The 18,440-nt window shown below is 42.3% G+C and overlaps 1 protein-coding gene across 2 annotated transcripts in view; it reads right to left on the minus strand.

Annotated features, from left to right (window-relative positions):
- The window catches only part of SMARCA2 (SWI/SNF related, matrix associated, actin dependent regulator of chromatin, subfamily a, member 2), a 170,412-nt gene that overhangs the window by 102,077 nt on the left and 49,895 nt on the right, over window positions 1-18,440 (minus strand). For both annotated transcript variants that reach the window (XM_065878899.1, XM_065878898.1), the window contains 8 exons: window positions 17,313-17,366; window positions 12,020-12,150; window positions 11,728-11,785; window positions 9,501-9,601; window positions 7,912-8,059; window positions 3,876-4,039; window positions 2,454-2,520; window positions 1,684-1,794 (listed from right to left, as the gene is read on the minus strand). In XM_065878899.1, the coding sequence (XP_065734971.1) occupies window positions 1,684-1,794; window positions 2,454-2,520; window positions 3,876-4,039; window positions 7,912-8,059; window positions 9,501-9,601; window positions 11,728-11,785; window positions 12,020-12,150; window positions 17,313-17,366 (834 nt within the window). The remainder of the gene's footprint in view (window positions 1-1,683; window positions 1,795-2,453; window positions 2,521-3,875; window positions 4,040-7,911; window positions 8,060-9,500; window positions 9,602-11,727; window positions 11,786-12,019; window positions 12,151-17,312; window positions 17,367-18,440) is intronic.

Below are 18,440 nucleotides of genomic sequence, written 5' to 3' on the forward strand. Positions count from 1 at the left end.
GGGTTTTAAAATTTTTTTCCTTCCTCTGCTACCTCTAAGAAAATTGCTTAAGAATAATTAAAGTTGTACGATCAATTGTCCCAAAGTTACCAATAGCGTGAAAAGAGGCCAGGAGATAAAAATGTATTTAAGTCAATATTCTAAATCTACTTCCCTGCCTAATTTAGCTTCTGAAATAATAAACAAGGAATCAGAGGCCTATGATTTTGCTATCGGGTCTACTACTAATTAGGTCTTGCACTCAGAAAAAAATCACTACCCCTTTCTAGAGCTTCATTTCTCCAGTGACAAATAAAAGCAATACACCTCGTTACCAGGCGTCTCTGATGAATTTTGAAATACATATGCAGAAGACATGGTATGAATTTTCTTTAAAGGATCTCAAATGTACAAACACATTCCCACAGTTATATTGAAAACACGTCATTCCTGACACTGCCAAATTCATCTTGGAGCATGAGGAAGAGGAACACAGCATTGTTGCTGGTGCCATCTCAATGATTAAACAAACCTCCCCTGGGAGCCCATTTCCTTTATGTTATTTCCTAGGAGGCCATGAACAGAACTCTGTTCCCAGGGCAAAGGTTTAATGCAGAGATAGAACAGACCCCAGAAACAGTGATTCTGTTCGATTCTGACCATAACTTAGTTTCAGATTATAGTGCTTTCAAAACACCACAGGGTAAAGGAAATTACTAAAGGAAAAAAATTTAAGTTTTCAGGCTTCCTCTATGACAGAAACTACTCCCATCATTCTACATGAATATATTAGGAGACAAGATGGTATAAATGGAGAAAAAAACTCTAGTTTTTGGCTAAAGGACAACTTAGGACATACAAATTAGCAGACATGTAGGTCACAGGTAGAAAACAACTCTTTCCCGGCTCCAAATAAATAGTCACAGAAAGAGCCCAGAGTAATTCAAACAATAATAGCCCATTATTTCACCAGGAAAAACATAAAACAGGAATAGCACAAAAACTGCAGCTGGGATAAACGTTCATATGGAGAAGACCATATGGAGAAATGCCTACTCATCTCTGGAGAGACAAAGACACAAGAGAAATGACATTACGCTGCTGACAATATCCCAGGGCAACAAAAACAATTATTTCTTCCAAAAGCACGACGTTCAGGGCTGTTGGAGAGAAAAAAAGAGTTGAAGGAACCCAGGTGAATTCTTTTTTTTTTTTTTTTTTTTTGCAGTACGCAGGCCTCCCACTGCTGTGGGCTCTCCCGCTGCGGAGCACAAGCTCCGGACCCGCTGGCTCAGCGGCCACGGCTCATGGGCCCAGCCGCTCACAGCATGGGGTATCTTCCCAGACCGGGGCAAGAACCGGCGTCCCCTGCAGCGGCAGGCGGACTCTCAACCACTGCGCCACCAGGGAAGCCCCCAGGTGAATTTTTTTAAAGAGATGTAAGCGCATAAACTATGATAGGATAGGGTAGGTAAGAGTCCCAGGATCAGTGACATACAACAACAACCAAAATAAAACACAAAAAACCCCAGCATACATAAAATGAAAAACGCATGACCAAAATACATCTGACTGAAAGAGAGAGAGAGAGAGAGACCAGCCACCTAACGAGCAAATTATACTAGGGAGTATAATTTGGGGAATACTTTACACTCCAGTTGCGATGGTCCATAATTAGAGATAAGATAATTTTTTTAAACATACCTTTGCAAGAATGTGCTTGTCTTTTATAATGTACTCATAAGTAGTCAGGAGGACATTGAATTTGCCACTCCGTAACTGGGGCACGAGGGAGCGACGCATGGCAGGGGTGCCCTGAATGGGAAGAAAATACAGATGTATATTACCCGATGGAAGGAGGCGTGCGCTGTCTCTCACTGCTCAGGCTTAATGGAGCCCAGGCATGTGACTAAGGACTGCACATACATGCAATTATCATATACAGATCCATTATCCAGGAAGAAAGTGCTTGGCAAAATTGCTCACAAGTCTGGACACTTTTCAGACCTTTATGGAGAAGCTTTCCCACTGCAGACCGAGGGAAGGGGGGGCAGAGAAAGAAAAGGCAATTATGGTGACCCCAAGGTAGCAGAGAACCTGCTGCTCCGCTGAAAGGCTCCATTTCTACAGGAGCGTCCAGCAGGCGCCCGGGCGCCCGGGTAATTGTCTAACTTTGCAGGAACAGTGGGCATGGCAGGAGCACGCGGGATGTGTGATATTTGTCATTTGTATTACTCTCATCAGAAACCTCGCAATATGATAATTAACAATTTTCTTCTGCATTTCACTATCTGAAAGTAATTACGGTTTATTACAGTAATCTTCTTGGGATGATTAACTCTCACTGTTTAGTACATGATGTACATGACAAAACTTTACAACCAGATACAGTTCACAGATGTGCATAGGGAATGAAGAAAATAGGGTCTATATATAAATGCGGAAAAGCAAAAAATAAATACAGGATGCCAAACCTTGTAAGAAATTTTCACCACGGAAGGAGCCCATTTGTCAAATTCATACGTCCAGTTAGACAGAGTCCTATAGAACAAAAGAAAACAAAATACAGAGAGACACTTGTATAAAAATCTGTGATTAAAAAGACGTTCTTACTCACTTTTAGGTCTCACCTTGAAAGGGGCTAGAGAATATAAAATAGCTCAACTGCATATTCATTTTAAAGGTGTGGAAATAAGAGATAAGTTAGAAATAAGCTGCCACAGAGCATGACAAGTTTGTTTGTGGGTTCACACGAAATCTCATAAGAGAAAAAAAATTAAAGAATGCATGAATAGAGATGGCAAAAAACATCTTAATTTTCATACTGAAAAACAGCAATTACCAGAGCGATTTGGGGACTCTTTAGAAACAGCCATATAAAGTTCAGAGAAAAGTTGAGTCAGGAAAAAGAAACGACAAAAGCACATGAACATACAAAGTAAATCTGTCAAGAGGGGGCAGGGGAAAAATATTAAGTGCCTTAAAAGGCAAAATCCCTGAAAGCATCAATGTAACATATGAGTCAGAACATGCAAAACATAGATAAAACCCAAAATATATGTTCAAGATGTAGATAATATGGAAAGGGTGTCTAAGTTCCATGGATTCAAATAATACGGATTAAAGAGGTCTGTAAATAACTCTCATTTAGACAAAATTTGAAGGAAATACTAAAACAATATTTTTTCTCAAGGCCCAAGTCTGTAATTAGCACTGAGATCTAGAAGAGGATCTCAGTGAACAGAACTGCAACCTCACACCCACAGTCAGAGACACACTCCCATCCAAGGAGGGCGGTTTTGAACAGGTATCCCTTCCCTCAGGGGTATCCACCAAAGACCCGTGAGGAGCCATGCAGTGGGCGAGGCACAGGGAATTTAACGGAGAACAGTGAAGACCCATCCTTACAAAGCGACAAAGTCACTGCAGATAAACTGCGAGTACTGAGGGCGGTTTAATGCAAAATTCATAGTTACGATTTTGATTTAGATTCTGCTTTAAGAGGGACACTAAAGGAAGATTTAAGAATATATAATTTTTGAATATATATAACATTTTGGAAATGGAAAAAGAAAAAGAAATCAAAGAAATCTTAAAAAAAAATCAAAACCTTTCAGCTTCATGAGCCACTTTAGGCGTGATGAAGAATGAGACCCACTGCACAGCGTACAGGCTGTGTAGACCGCAATGCTAAGGGCTGAAAAACAATCACTTCATCCTGTGCTTATGTAGCCAATCAAAGGGTGGGAAAAGAAAACCTAAATCCGGATTATATGCTCTTGATAATCCCACTACAGGCTACAATTCTGCCTTAAGGGAAAAAACAAGGACAAACTATGAATAGGGCAAGCTCCAACATCAAGAAAGATAACTGCAGAATAAATGGCTTTACTTACGAAAGGGGAACAATGATGAGATAGGGGCCATTGAGTCTTTTGTGCTCCATCAGATAAGTGATGAGTGCAATGGTCTGTATGGTCTTTCCCAGCCCCATTTCATCAGCTAAGATTCCGTTCAAATTGTTATTATACAGAGAAACCATCCATTCCAGGCCCTGGAGCTGAAATGAAGAGTAATTGCTTCAATTATCCAAGATCTGCACAGGTAATTAATACTAATACAAAGCAAGTGAGGCTGCGACTTCTTAACTCCTCGGTGCTATACATTGGATTTCCCACAGTAGGAAAGTACGGGAAGCACCAACACAAAGAGAATTTCATACATGAGCCTGTAATCACCCCTGATGCTTGGCAGGTGCTGAGTGCTAATCAGATTTAGAAATGATGGGCTGGAGCATACTGGGGGGACTTTAAGCAGCTTTGCCGTTCATCCCTACTTAGCATTTCACAGTACATGACATTCTAGAATTATTATAGATGAAGAAAACCCAAACAGAAATCCATTCCAACCACTCCAAGCACAAAAAGCCACCACGAGGATTAAAGAAAAACAAACCAGAAGGCAGGTTTGGCACGAAGATCACAGGTCATTAGAAACAGGCTGCTTGGTGACGAAGAGCCTCCCGGCCCCCCGGGGTGGGATCCCCTCAAGCGAGGACGCAGAGTGACCAGGGAGCCAGGGGCACCTGCTGGGCCCACAGGAGGGCACTTCCTGGTGGAGAAAGCTCCCAGGCATCACCTGGAAACTTTGCAGTGTAAGTGCTCCCCAAGGGCAGCTGACTGCCTGGAAACATGTTCAACATATTTTTAAAGAACAAAAGCACAGCACCAGAGACACAGCTTTGGATTTCCATGTTAAACACAAGAAAGTCTGGGTGAAAATACAACATTGTTCAACTTCCCTCTCCAACCACTAATTCCCTTCCACCACCATATCACAGATTCTGGTTTAAGTGATAGGATCATATTTCTCTCTCTCTCTCTCTCTCTCTCTCTCTCTCTCTCTCTCTCTCTCTCTCTATATATATATATATGTATATGTGTGTGTTTACTATCTATCTATCTACCTATCTATCTATCTATCTATCTATCTGTATATAATTGCTAAAGTCAATTTAGCTTGCTAATGAAGTTATGCTTAGGGAAATATTAATTTTAATTTGGTTTATGTAAAAGCAAAGCAAGTGATTCTTTTACTTTCAATATTTGTTAAATGGACCATGCAAGGAGCTATAGCAGATGGAAACCTAGGTATGTAATATGCATGCCTCCCTTCAGAAGCTTGCAGTCAGAGGACCCGATAAGCCATTCACGCACCAAGACGTGGTTGGCAGTGCCAGTGTCATACATATAAAATTGTATGGACCAGAATTTTTCTTGGGAAGATCACTGCAATGGTTTGAAGAAATACTTGGATAAGCACTTAGGGTACCTCATACCATGCAAGACTCCGAATCATCCTAAAGGTTTTTGCAGAAGAGCAGCAACACCAAGAAATGAGAGGGACTGAAAGAGGTCCCACGGGGATGCACAAAAGACACAGGGGCAGAAGGGGAATGCCGGGAACTCTTAGTGGTGGGTGGGAGGAGATGCGCACCTGCAACATGATCCCGAGAGCACCAGACCTTGAGGAAAGTCAGATAAGTGCCAGAAACATTTGGACACTCAGTGGTAGTGGATTTTTTTTTTTTTTTTTTTATGAAAATCGGCAAAGGGGCTGAATTTTGCATCTGTCTTAATCCCAGATAAAACAGAAGCAGAAACTGGCAGCAGAGGGGACTAGAAATTCACAAAAAAAGTGGGAAGTGATTTGGACTTTCCTAGACCGTGGAACTGGAGGGGTTGAGTATTGAGCCAAGCTTACGTGCCTTTCCAGGAAGCAGCAGGAAGGCCTCAGCTATGTCAAGGTTAAGTAACTATTTTCAATACAAAAACTTGTCAAGGAGCAAGACGATAGAAAGCTTACTCATGGATAGAGTGATCCGGGAAGGCTTTGAGCCACAATTTCAGTTGGTTTGTGAGAAATAAAAAAGATTTCATCAGGTAGATATGGATGCTCAGAGACCAGGAAGAAGAAACTCCATGAAGCAAAAACCCGGAGGCGGGCAGAGTAAGGTATGTTCAGGAAATCTACAGCAGCCCAGTAGAGGAAGAAGGCCATAAAATTCACATATGGAGGGCTTCCCTGGTGGTGCAGTTGTTGAGAGTCCGCCTGCCGATGAAGGGGACACGGGTTCGTGCCCCGGTCCGGGAAGATCCCACATGCCGCGGAGCGGCTGGGTCCGTGAGCCATGGCCGCTGAGCCTGCGCGTCCGGAGCCTGTGCTCCACAACGGGAGAGGCCACAACAGCGAGAGGCCCGCGTACCGCAAAAAAAAAAAAAAAAAAAAAAAAAAATTCACATATGGAAGTAGGAGGAGGTAGGTTTGAGAAGACAGTGACAAAGAATGCTTTCAAAGGTGCTGGATGGCAGGAGGAAATCAATGTAGCATTAAAAGTTATTCTCGAATAATCTAACGATGCACCTGCCATATATAGACATACAAGAGTTCATTAGAACCAACTACAAGTTAACATCTATGTCAGGTAGGCCAAATCAGATGAAAACAACTCTGAACTTCATGAAAGTAGCATGGTCTTTGGAGAAAACATGATCTTACTAACAGCCAGAGCAGTGGTTCTCAAAGTGTGCTCCAGGGACTCCTGAGGGTCCCCAAAACCTTTTCAGGTGATCCACAAAGTCAAAATGATTTTCTTATTAACACTGAGGTATTATTTGCCTTTTACATTGTGTTGGCGTTTGCACGGAGGATGCAAAAGCAGTAGTGGGTGTAAACTGCTGGCACTTTAACACAGATCAAGGCAGTACTGTAGTAGTGGCCTCTGTATCCTTCACCCTGATGCCGTGGCAGCCAACACAGTGCCACGTTTTAGGAGTTTAGTGGATCCAAGTTCAAAGAGTTCGAGAACTGTTGGCCTAAAGCATATACTTCCTAAAGTATATTCCAAAGGGCCCTAATTTTACAGGATGTGAACAGGTATATGATACATGAAAAGAAAGTTTGGTAGTCAGAGAAATTTGGGAAATACAAAGTTAAAGATATTTCACTGCAGGATGCTGACATGCAGTTAGAATTTACACATTTATTTTTGCAGAGCCCATGCGTGTGTTGACGCACACCATGGATTACCAAGAAGGGTCATTGCTAGAGTGCCCAGATGTCTGGTTGGCTCGGGAAGTCCTGGGTGACACCTATGATCAGTAATAAGGGCCACTGTTCATTCTCATAAGTATCCAAATTTGGAATAGTAAATTATACCGTAATCCAAGCTCTAGCTGACAGTATTTCCCATATTTATTTAACCACAGAACCTATTTTTCCCTTTCTTTTGGAGGTCTATCTCATGGGACAAATGTTCCGAGGAACACACTTTGGGAAACACTGTGAAGTAGAAGGAGGTAGAAGACAGGAGCTGACCTCATTCTAGACAGGTCAAATGAAACACACGTTATGCTTACAGCGTAGTTTTCATCAAAGCAGGGACGCTCACCACTCTAATGTGTCTTAAAAAAAAAAAAGCATGTAAATGTAGTAGATAGCGACTCCTAGGTAGCTGAGTCCATAGTGTTAAACTACAGACGCCACTGACATTTTTGAAGAAATACATACTTCACTTACTTCGAAAAAGAGGCACAGATGTTCCCTACACTCATAGAATGTGGCTGGGTTTTCCATTCCAAAGAGATCCACGGTAAAGGGGTTCCAAAAGTTAACCCAGGATTTCTGAAAACACAGTCCATCCCAAAGCCATAGAAGAGAAAATGGGTACGCTCTAGGGAAGACGGTAAAATGGAACACTCTAAAACAAGAATTACGGGCACAGTGGAGAGAATCGCCATATTAGAAGCAATGCGGCCCCAAATGTTTGCCGTGGTCAGCTCTCGGCAGCAACGGGCCTGCGCACAACGTGCTCTAATCAAAATCGGGTAACAGATTGAGACCTGCCAAGAAAACACACACCACGCCAGTTACCTGATAATGCTTCAGGGTCCCATTGATGAGGAGGGCCGACTGCTTCTCCACCCTCTCCGAGATGGCGTGGGCCACCGTGTAGTAGGACTGGGAACCCCTGGCACTGTACTGCATGCTGTACTCATCGTCCACGTCTTGCTTAGCTGTCCTGGGCCGGAGAAAGTGGAGAGTCACACACAGAGAAGTTGGTGCATGAATGGAGAGCCGAAAGCAGCTGCAGGAAGTAGAGCTTTATTTATCACCTACTTCACGCCCGGCAGCTAAAACGTATTATCTGTAATCCTCGCGAAAAGCAAGCAGGGCAGACGTTGTTGTTACCATCCCCACTTCGTGCCTGTGGAGAACTTCAGGCTGAGAGAGGTTCACGAATTTGCCCAGGTCACATGAAAGGTGGTGGCGTCAGGATTTGAACGCAGGCCCGCTCGACCTCAAGTGACTGCTATGAGCGTGAATCGTACACCTGCAGGTTCACACTTTGCCAGTGAAGCTGTCCTAGGCCCTTGAAGTACAAAGATAAATCCTATCCACAGAACACCGCCTAAAACTTGGAAGACAGGTGAGAGGGAGGCCAAAGGTGACATTAAAGAGACAGGAAAGAGGAGAGGTCGTCTTCCATTTTCTATGTCTTGTTAACCAACTACTGAGTTATTCTACAGGCAGTGAGGGGCCATTGAGGGGGGTCTTGAAAACCTTCAGTGAAGAAACTGGGGGCAGATGAATAAAAGAAAGGTTCCTGAAGTGGGCACACAGCCCTGGAATAAAAGGAGAAAATATTAGAATGTCTATTTCCGCTTTTTTTTTTTTTTTTAAATCTCATCACTTTAAAATGTTCTATTTTGCATAGTGTTTCACCACAGTTTTATTTTAACACTAGAGCTACACAGGCAAAGAGCTGGGTAGGGCTTTCCTGGTGGTGCAGTGGTTGAGACCTAATGCAGGGGACACGGGTTCGAGCCCTGGTCTGGGAAGATCCCACATGCCGCGGAGCAACTGGGCCCGTGAGCCACAACTACTCAGCCTACGCTCTAGAGCCCGCGAGCCACAACTACTGACCTGCGCGTCTGGAGCCCGTGCTCCACAACAGTGAGGCCGCAACAGTGAGAGGCCCGCGCACCACGATGAAGAGTGGCCCCCACTTGCCGCAACTACAGAAAGCCCTCGTACAGAAACGAAGACCCAGCACAGCCAAAAATAAATTAATTAATTAATAAAAAGAAAAGAGCTGGGTAGGGGAATCAGTGGCTGAGCAGCTACTGCAACGAGGACGTTTCTCACTTGGGGTTCTGGGCGGGTGTTGGCACCATTAAGGAAGGCGGGAAAGGCAGCCAGTTGGAGGGGCAGGTTCCACGTGGGACGGAAGCGCGTGACACGCAAGGAGCCCAGGAACGAGGAAGTCATGAAGTGGGGGAGGGCACAAGGGGGGAGCTGAGCAGTGGGACAGTCTGGTGGCCTCTGACGGCGGCGTTTCGGGGGGAGCGTGGGCGTGAGGTCGGCTTCCTTCCTTAGACAAACTTCTCTAAAAGAAAATCCATAAAGCGCAACCCTCACGAAATGCATCTGCAAGAGACAAAACTCTGAGAGACACGTACTCGATGATCTGCTTAGCGTCCTTCTCGGAAACCTCTTCGCTGTTTGGATCCAGAAGTATTTTCTCTTCAGTTTCCTGCCTACTGGACTCTTCCTCTTCATCCTGGGGAAGGAACAAAGATATGGGGGTGATTCCGTTTTAACGAGGGAATCCCTAGGCTTGGCGATTTCTGAAAAGAGAGTGAATAGTATTCTACTTCACAAGTGAGGTGCACACAACTGAGGGAGGACGTAAACTTAACCCTTACTTCCACCAGGCAATACCTACCTCTCCATCGCTGTTTATATCACTGAATGAAAGAACAAAAGGAACCCTCTGAGGATCCCCTGGAACCCTTGCTCCCAAGAATAAATATGTAAAAATCATGCCAGAAAGATGGATATTTATCATTATTTGGTCATCAGAGAGTCCTGTAGACCATATCTGCTCTTGCTAACTTGGTGACCTTCTATACCTTTCTCTCCAAAGCCAACTGAAGGGATCTTAAGTATTGTCCTTGTCTCTGATGATGCCAGTGGGCCTTTGATGGTCCCACACGTCTTCACAGTGGAGAGACTGGAGCTTGTAAGCACATGGCCTTCTGTGTGTGCTTTCTGTGGCCACTTCACAGCCCACATTTCAGGCTATTTAGATTAAAACTGTCAATAACATGGCAAAGGATTCATCACCTCCCCACCTCGCAACTGTGTACTTCGTTTTGCTGGCCTGTTGAAAAGCTTCACTCAATATCCATAATGCCCACTACTACCCACTGGTGTTGAAGGCTGAATCTTTCCAGATGACCCAGGAGAATTTCCTTTAAAAGTAGGCTTAAAGAGAACCACGCTTTTCCATCAGGCTTGAATGAAACAATACAAACTGACATGATAGTAATGTTGAAGATCAAATCTATGACCACAGATCACTGAGCCACAAGGGGTAAACTGAGGAGTTGGCACAGCTCTTTCACATCCAGGTGAGCACCGAGGGGGGACATGACTCGCCATGAGATGGGGACCTGGTCTCCGGACCCCCAGGTCAGAGTTCACTCGAGTCCCAGCTCTCTAGAGCTGTCTGCAGTTGCCAGTCTCAGGAGGGCACCTGTGGGTTGAGCAGCCTTCTCTACCTCATCTCTGTCCCTCCCTGGCTCTGAGACTCAACGAGAAGATTCTTCCAACGGAAGAATTTATGGGCCCATTCATCCGAGTACACAAGAGACATTTTAAAAATTGATTTTGTAAGTTTCAAGTACCTCAGAGAAAGAGTAGCCTATTAAAAAAAATAAAATAAAATAAAGCATGCCTCCAAAAGTATTTGCTTGTTAACAGCATGCTTTTTTTCTAAAAAAAAAAAAAAAAAAAGTAACTTCTATTATCTTTCCTCTTTGCAAAAGCAGTAAGTGTCCACGGTAGATTAATTTAGAAAACACAGGTCCACAAAACAGAAGAAAATAACAACGGTCTTAAAATTCTGGTGAGCTGTTATTGGTAAGGCTGCTCTGCTCTGGCCATGGCATTCTTTGAACCAAGATTCCCCTACACTGGTAAACACCGGATTTAATGACTATACGCTAACAATGCTCTAATAAAGGAGATAATAATCTTTTAATCCTTCTATTTGTAATTGTTGAGGATTTTAAAGTTGATCTAAAAGATACCTTTATTATTCCTTAATTTCTATTAAAAGTATCCAAGATTCCCATTTTAGGTTCTGGAAATACTGAGTATTCCTTCCAAAAGACTGACAAATGTGGCTAACAAGTATATCCAAAGAATTCAAGGAAGAATCACAGTTAAAGAAAAAACCCAAGAGGATCAATTAAACCAAGTGCATGTTGCCCTTTTGGTCTAAGTTTCCACACTTACAGCTTCTAACAGGCCCAAGGACTAAATAACTTCGGACATTTTTAGGCTGTTAACCCTCAGTGTAAATGACTTAGAAGCATGGAATTGCCTTTCCCAAAGTAATCCATCTCCAATTTTCCTCAGAAGACCTTTCTACCATCTCCAATTGAATGCCAGCTTCTCTCTTCTTGGTTTCAAATACATTTAGCATTCACCAAGCTTCCACATTCGCCAGGAGCCCCCGAGAGGTCACTGTGCTACTAGGCAATGCACCAGCAAAGCTCTGTCAAACCCTCAGCCTCAGCTGTCACCCGATGGCCAAAACTGGAGGACGAAGAGATAGGACACAGGTGCTTCCCCGTGAACTTTCCAGCCAATGAACTCCAAACAGAGATATATACGTACCTCCTCCTCATAATCAGAATCGCTCTCTTCACTGTCCGATCTAGGGGCAACTTCGTAACTACAAGAAAAGGAGTGGGAAGGAAGAGGAGGCTTAGCTTTTTAAAATCATAAAACTGTGTGTGTGCGTGTGTGTGTGTTTATACACAAATATATGGCACATTCTATACACAAATGCAGGTAATAACTTCAAGCAGTTCAGCAAAGGTCATGCTATTTTAGTTCCCAGATTCTACAAGGACCACAAAAACCTGAAAAGTCAAAGAACACCAATAATTCTGCTTTAGTGCCATACCCAGGATTCATTTCCAACCAGGCATCCAGCTGACTTGCTTTGGGTGCTTCTGGGCCAAACAGGACCTTGCCGGTTTCTGTGTGAGTCACTTTGACAGGGAGGTCACTCATCTGGCTGCTCTCATCTATGGGCTAGAAAGGAGAAAAGACATAACACCGCTTCGGGTTAAGACGTTCTCCCAATTCTGTGCTGGATGTTTCTCGGCCTTTTGGCTGCCCAACATTTGAAACCCTTTCCCGCGATTAGAAATTTCATCACCTGATGAGTCCTGGTGGGAAGTGGGAGGTCACCTCCTACCAAAGAAACTGAAAACACCAGCCTCCCTTGCAGCAAAGGAACTGGCACAAGACCTAAGCTCCACCAGCTGGGCTCATTCACCAAGGCTCTGAATTAGGACCTAGAAGGAAGCGGGGGCCAACAGGCACGCTGGCAGGAGGGCAGACAACAGTGGCAGCAGCGCCAGTGCAGTGGTATTGGCTGTGCCCACTCCCGAGGCTGGCCACGTCCTCACTAAGCAGCTGTAGGGTACACTACGGTAACGTATCACTGGAATAATAGCGCAGTCCCCGGCCAGCTTCTCCAGGCTTCCAGAGTTCCGGTGACTCATCCGATATCCTATTAATATGTTCCCTTTTACTTAAATCAGGCAGAGTTGATTTTTGTCACTTGCAGCTAAGAACCCCCAACCCCCAAATAATCCCCTCCAGATAAGGACTACTGCAAAGTCATGGTTTCAGAGAGAATAATGGAAAAAAAGGAAAAGGCACTGTAACTTGTATCATCTCATTATGGCTGGTGTGGCTTCTGCAGAAACAACGTCATTTATCCAAAACCAAACCACCAGGTACCAAGCCCAACCATGGGGCCCTGTGATAAAGCAAAAGGCTCTGCTCACTGGAAATCTAGCAAATTGACCAAGTCTGAGCTGAAGTTTGTTATTAGACTCTCAATGAAATACGGCTTGCTCAGAAAATTAAGAGAATAAGTGAAACCGCAGAGGCTGTGCTTAACCTACTTCAGAGAACAAATTGTTTAAAAAGGCCTAAAAATGGAGTAATCCTATGCAAATGAATGCTACTGATTACAGGGTGACTGTACTTCTAGGAGCAGGCCGCCAGGTGAGACCTTTAGGCAACCCATGAATTCCAAAGGATTTTTTCTAAATTACTCTCATTTGGAGTTAAATTAAAATGATAGGTAAAGCAGTATACTGTAGGTTATCTTCTAATATCTTATAGGAAATGACCACCTCCTTCCCCCAAAATATTGGTTCTTTCCCCCTTCTCCCTTAACAAAGCTCTGTCAGAATAAGAAACAATATATTAGCAATTATCCACAAAAACAACCTTACAAAAAAGGGAAGGCTTACTCCAGACACTTTTTCCTTTTATGTGTGCTGAAGCAATGGTTGTGAACCCCGCTACTTTGCATGTCAAGATAACGCTTCTTCCTGTTAACGTAGAAGGTCATCTACAGGCTCACGCGATAGAGTAGGAAATCTACCATTCGCTACCATCTCCCTTGGAAAAACCGTATTCCATTATCTTGAACTATTATCATGCAGCTTGTTTTATTGTTTGTGTCACGCCTCAAAGAAAACTGGAAATCACTGTAGCTGGAATTAGAACTTGGGCAAAAACACTGAATGAGCACAGCAGAATGTAATCAGAACATTATTTCAAAACAAACCAGGTAAGACATCTACTTTGCCCACTTCAGCAAACAGAAAACACATGTGTTAAGATTAAAAAAAAAGTGTATGTCACAGGCCCAAGACCAGGAACTTATTTTCCCAGGAGATAACATGAGATAAGAGAGCTATCACACTAACACGTTAAATCTCTCCCTGTGTGCTTGTTAGTTACAGACGGATGTGAGGCATGCTTAAGTAAGGGTGGGTTTTTACAAATTAGAGTTGTTTCTAAGTGCTCTAATATATAGTATTCTTCCCCCGTAACAGCCCACTGAGTGTTTCCTACACATTAGACATTTATCCCGATCTTTTCTTTCCTTGTGATGAATTATAGTGGTTAAGTAACATTTATTGTTCAAGAGATTTCTGCACAGAATAGTGGTTTCAACCTTTTTCCTGCCACCAGGCTGTTCACATTCATAATACTTCTCGTGTGCACTACAATTCCAGAAGGGGAAGAGACAACCCTCCACCCACCCCAATCCTCCAGGCAGATTAATCAGAATCTGTGAAAGGAGAAGGAAGTTTGAAACAAACGCCCTCCCCATCCCGCTCGCTCCGGGGGGGGATGCCTGCTCGTGTGAATCACTGGCCAAGAACTTTTGAGTTTTCAGAGAAAAAAACATCCAATAAATCAATCATTGTATTCTCGTGATTCAGAATATTGGAAATACTAGAAAATAAAATATAGAAATACGCCGCTGAATCTACAAATAGAGGCTACAGGGTAAGCCTACAGAAAATGGCAAAAAATAAGCTACCAAATACGCAAATTGTTTGGCTTACAGTTATGAAATTTCAAAGTAAATGAAGGAAACTGGGTCATATTTTCTGCTTCTGTATCATCGACGGGGAAAATGTAATTATAGAATCACTTAAGATTTTTCCACATTCTGTATATTCATAAACACATGCTTATATGTGCAGACAATTTCTGGAGTGGTACATATGAAACTTAGTATCAGTTGATTGGCAGTCTGAGATGGAAGATTACTTTTCAGTGTACCCTTTCATACTATTCTAATTTTCTACCATGCTAATGTACTACTATTTTTACTTAAAAATGAATAGCAGAGAGGAACCATATGATCATCTCAATAGATGCAGAAAAAGCTTTCGACAAAATTCAACACCCATTTATGATAAAAACCCTCATGAAAGTAGGCATAGAGGGAACTTACCTCAACATAATAAAGGCTGTATATGACAAACCCACAGCCAACATCATTCTCAATGGTGAACAACTGAAACCATTTCCCCTAAGATCAGGAACAAGACAAGGTTGTCCACTCTCACCACTATTACTCAACATAGTGTTAGAGTTTTAGCCACAGCAATCAGAGAAGAAAAAGAAATGAAAGGAATCCAAATCGGAAAAGAAGAGGTAAAGCTGTCACTGTTTGCACATAACATGATACTATACATAGAGAATCCTAAAGATGCTACCAGAAAACTACTAGAGCTAATCAACGAATTTGGTAAAGTAGCAGGATATGAAATTAATGCACAGAAATCTTTTGCATTCCTATACAATAATGATGAAAAATCTGAAAGAGAAATTAAGGAAACACTCCCACTTACCACTGCAACAAAAAAAATAAAATACCTAGGAATAAACCTACCTAAGGAGACAAAAGACCTGTATGCAGAAAACTATCAGACATTGATGAAAGAAATTAAAGATGATACAAACAGATAGAGAGATGTACCATATTCCTGGATTGGAACAATCAACATTGTGAAAATGACTATACTTCCCAAAGCAATCTACAGATTCAATGCAATCCCTATCAAACTACCAATGGCATTTTTCACAGAACTAGAACAAAATATTTCACAATTTGTATGGAAACACAAAAGACCCCGAATAGCCAAAGCGATCTTGAGAAAGAAAAACAGAGCTGGAGGAATCAGGCTCCCAGACTTCAGACTATACTACAAAGCTACAGTAATCAAGACAGTATGGTACTGGCACAGAAACAGAACTATAGATCAATGGAACAGGATAGAAAGCCCAGAGATAAACCCACGCACATGTGGTCACCTTATTTTTGATAAAGGAGGCAAGAATATACAACGGAGAAAAGACAGCCTCTCTAATAAGTGGGTCTGGGAAAACTGGACAGCTACATAAAAAAGAATGAAATTAGAACACTCCCTAACACCATACACAAAAATAAACTCAAAATGGATGAAAGACCTAAATGTAAGGCCACCCACTATCAAACTCTTAGAGGAAAACATAGGCAGAACACTCTATGACATAAATCACAGCAAGATCCTTTTAGACCCACCTCCTAGAGAAGTTGGAAATAAAAATAAACAAATGGGACCTAATGAAACTGAAAAGCTTTTGCACAGCAAAGGAAACCATAAACAAGACCAAAAGACAACCCTCAGAATGGGAGAAAATATTTGAAAATGAAGCAACGGACAAAGGATTAATCTCCAAAATTTACAAGCAGCTCATGCAACTCAATATCAAAAAAACAAACAACCCAATCCAAAAATGGGCAGAAGACCTAAACAGACATTTCTCCAAAGAAGACAGACAGATGGCCAACAAACACATGAAAGAATGCTTAACATCACTAATCATTAGAGAAATGCAAATCAAAACTACAATGAGGTATCACCTCACACTGGTCAGAATGGCCATCATCAAAAAATCTACAAACAGTAAGTGCTGGAGAGGGTGTGCAGAAAAGGGAACACTCCTGCACTGTTGGTGGGAATGTAAATTGATACAGCCGCTATGGAGAACAGTATGGAGGTTCCTTAAAAAACTAAAATTGAACTACCATACGACCCAGCAATCCCACTACTGGGCATATACCCTGAGAGAACCATAATTCAAAAAGAGTCATGTACCACAATGTTCACTGCAGCTCTATTTACGATAGCCAGGACATGGAAGCAACCTAAGTGTCCATCAACAGATGAATGGATAAAGAAGATGTGGCACATACATACAATGGAATATTACTCAGCCATAAAAAGAAATGAAATTGAGTTATTTGTAGTGTGGTGGATGGACCTAGAGTCTGTCATACAGAGTGAAGTCAGTCAGAAAGAGATAAAGAAATACCATATGCTAACACATATATATGGAATCTAAGAAAAAAAAATGGTCATGAAGAACCTAGGGGCAAGACAGGAATAAAGACACAGACCTACTAGAGCATGGACTTGAGGATATGGGGAGGAGGAAGGGTAAGCTGGGACAAAGTGAGAGAGTGGCATGGACATATATACACTACCAAACGTAAAATAGATAGCTAGTGGGAAGCAGCCACATAGCACAGGGAGATCAGCTCGGTGCTTTGTGACCACCTAGAGGGGTGGGATAGGGAGGGTGGGAGGGAGACGCAAGAGGGAGGAGATATGGGGATATATGTATATGTATCGCTGATTCACTTTGTTATACAGCAGAAACTAATACACCATTGTAAAGCAATTATACTCCAATAAAGATGTTAAAAAAAAAAAAAAGAATAGCAGAGTACAAAATAAAATCAGTATACACAGAGAATGGTGCAGAAAGGTATGGCAGGGTATCATTCAACAGAACACAGCAGAAATGGATGCAAAATCCCTTACCTCTCCATCTGGTCCCAGGGCAGACTCCTCCCCCTCTGCATTCTCTTCAGCCTTCTGCAAAACAATGTCAAATGTTACATGTAAACCAAGAAAGTGGGTACAGGAAGGACCTCATGGCAACTTGGTGGTATATAACAGTAATTCATTACTGCTTATCATCATCCAACAAAGCTTAGGAATTAATGCCTTTTCTTTCTGTTTCTCTTCACTCTCTGAGACAAGACAAACTGTGTACTTTATGGGCAACTTGCAGGGGGTCAGTGAAAGCTGGGTGTGACTCAGGCCTGGCCCACTAGAGATGGCTGGACTGTGTCTTCCAGGACCCCAACAGCTTAAGATGTGGCAGCATCGGGACAGGGGTCAGAATCCCAAATGTCCTTGTGTTTGGCACTGTGAAGACAAATCCTGACGTAATCAGCTCAATTTTCCCATTCCCTTAGCAAGTTGTCTAAAAATGTCCCCTCAAGAATGAATTCTGAACCGCTCTTGGGTTATAAAAATGCAAAATCATACAAAATTCTGTGAGTTCTCTGAATTTTTATCATTCTACCTAATTGGCTTTCATAATATACAGTATTTCCACAGTGGGTATATGGGGAAATTTGATGCAGATACTGTGATCTCATGAAAAATTCTGTCATCTTCCATTTCTTAAATATTCCAATAGCTTAGCCCATTAACCTTTACGTGCCTCAAAGGCAGCCTAAATGAAAAGCTAGGATTATGTCACGTTTTGTACATACCCAAGAGAGCCTCATCTACAAGAGACACAAAATAGTCTAAACTTTCTTACATTTACAACGACCTCTTCGACAAGTGAAATCCCTAACACCACCCTTACAGAATCCTTATTTTAAAGTTATTCTGTGTGGCGTGATTAGAAGAAAAACAAACAAACAAACAAACTTTAGTCATTTCCTTTATCAAGACATTTAAGAAAATGAGCTTTCCTCCCCTGGGCTCTTTAGTTAATTAAAAATATACATAATGATACAGAATCAATATTAACTCCACTTTGTTTACTTAAGGCATTGACTGTGTAATACATTTTTGCTTCCCATGAAAATAACTCAGTTGTCTCTTGACAAAACAGCTTTTACAGAAAATGTTTAGTGGTGAAAATCCAGC

The sequence above is a fragment of the Phocoena phocoena genome, chromosome 6, assembly GCF_963924675.1.
Source record: "Phocoena phocoena chromosome 6, mPhoPho1.1, whole genome shotgun sequence".
Taxonomy (NCBI): Eukaryota; Metazoa; Chordata; class Mammalia; order Artiodactyla; family Phocoenidae; genus Phocoena; species Phocoena phocoena.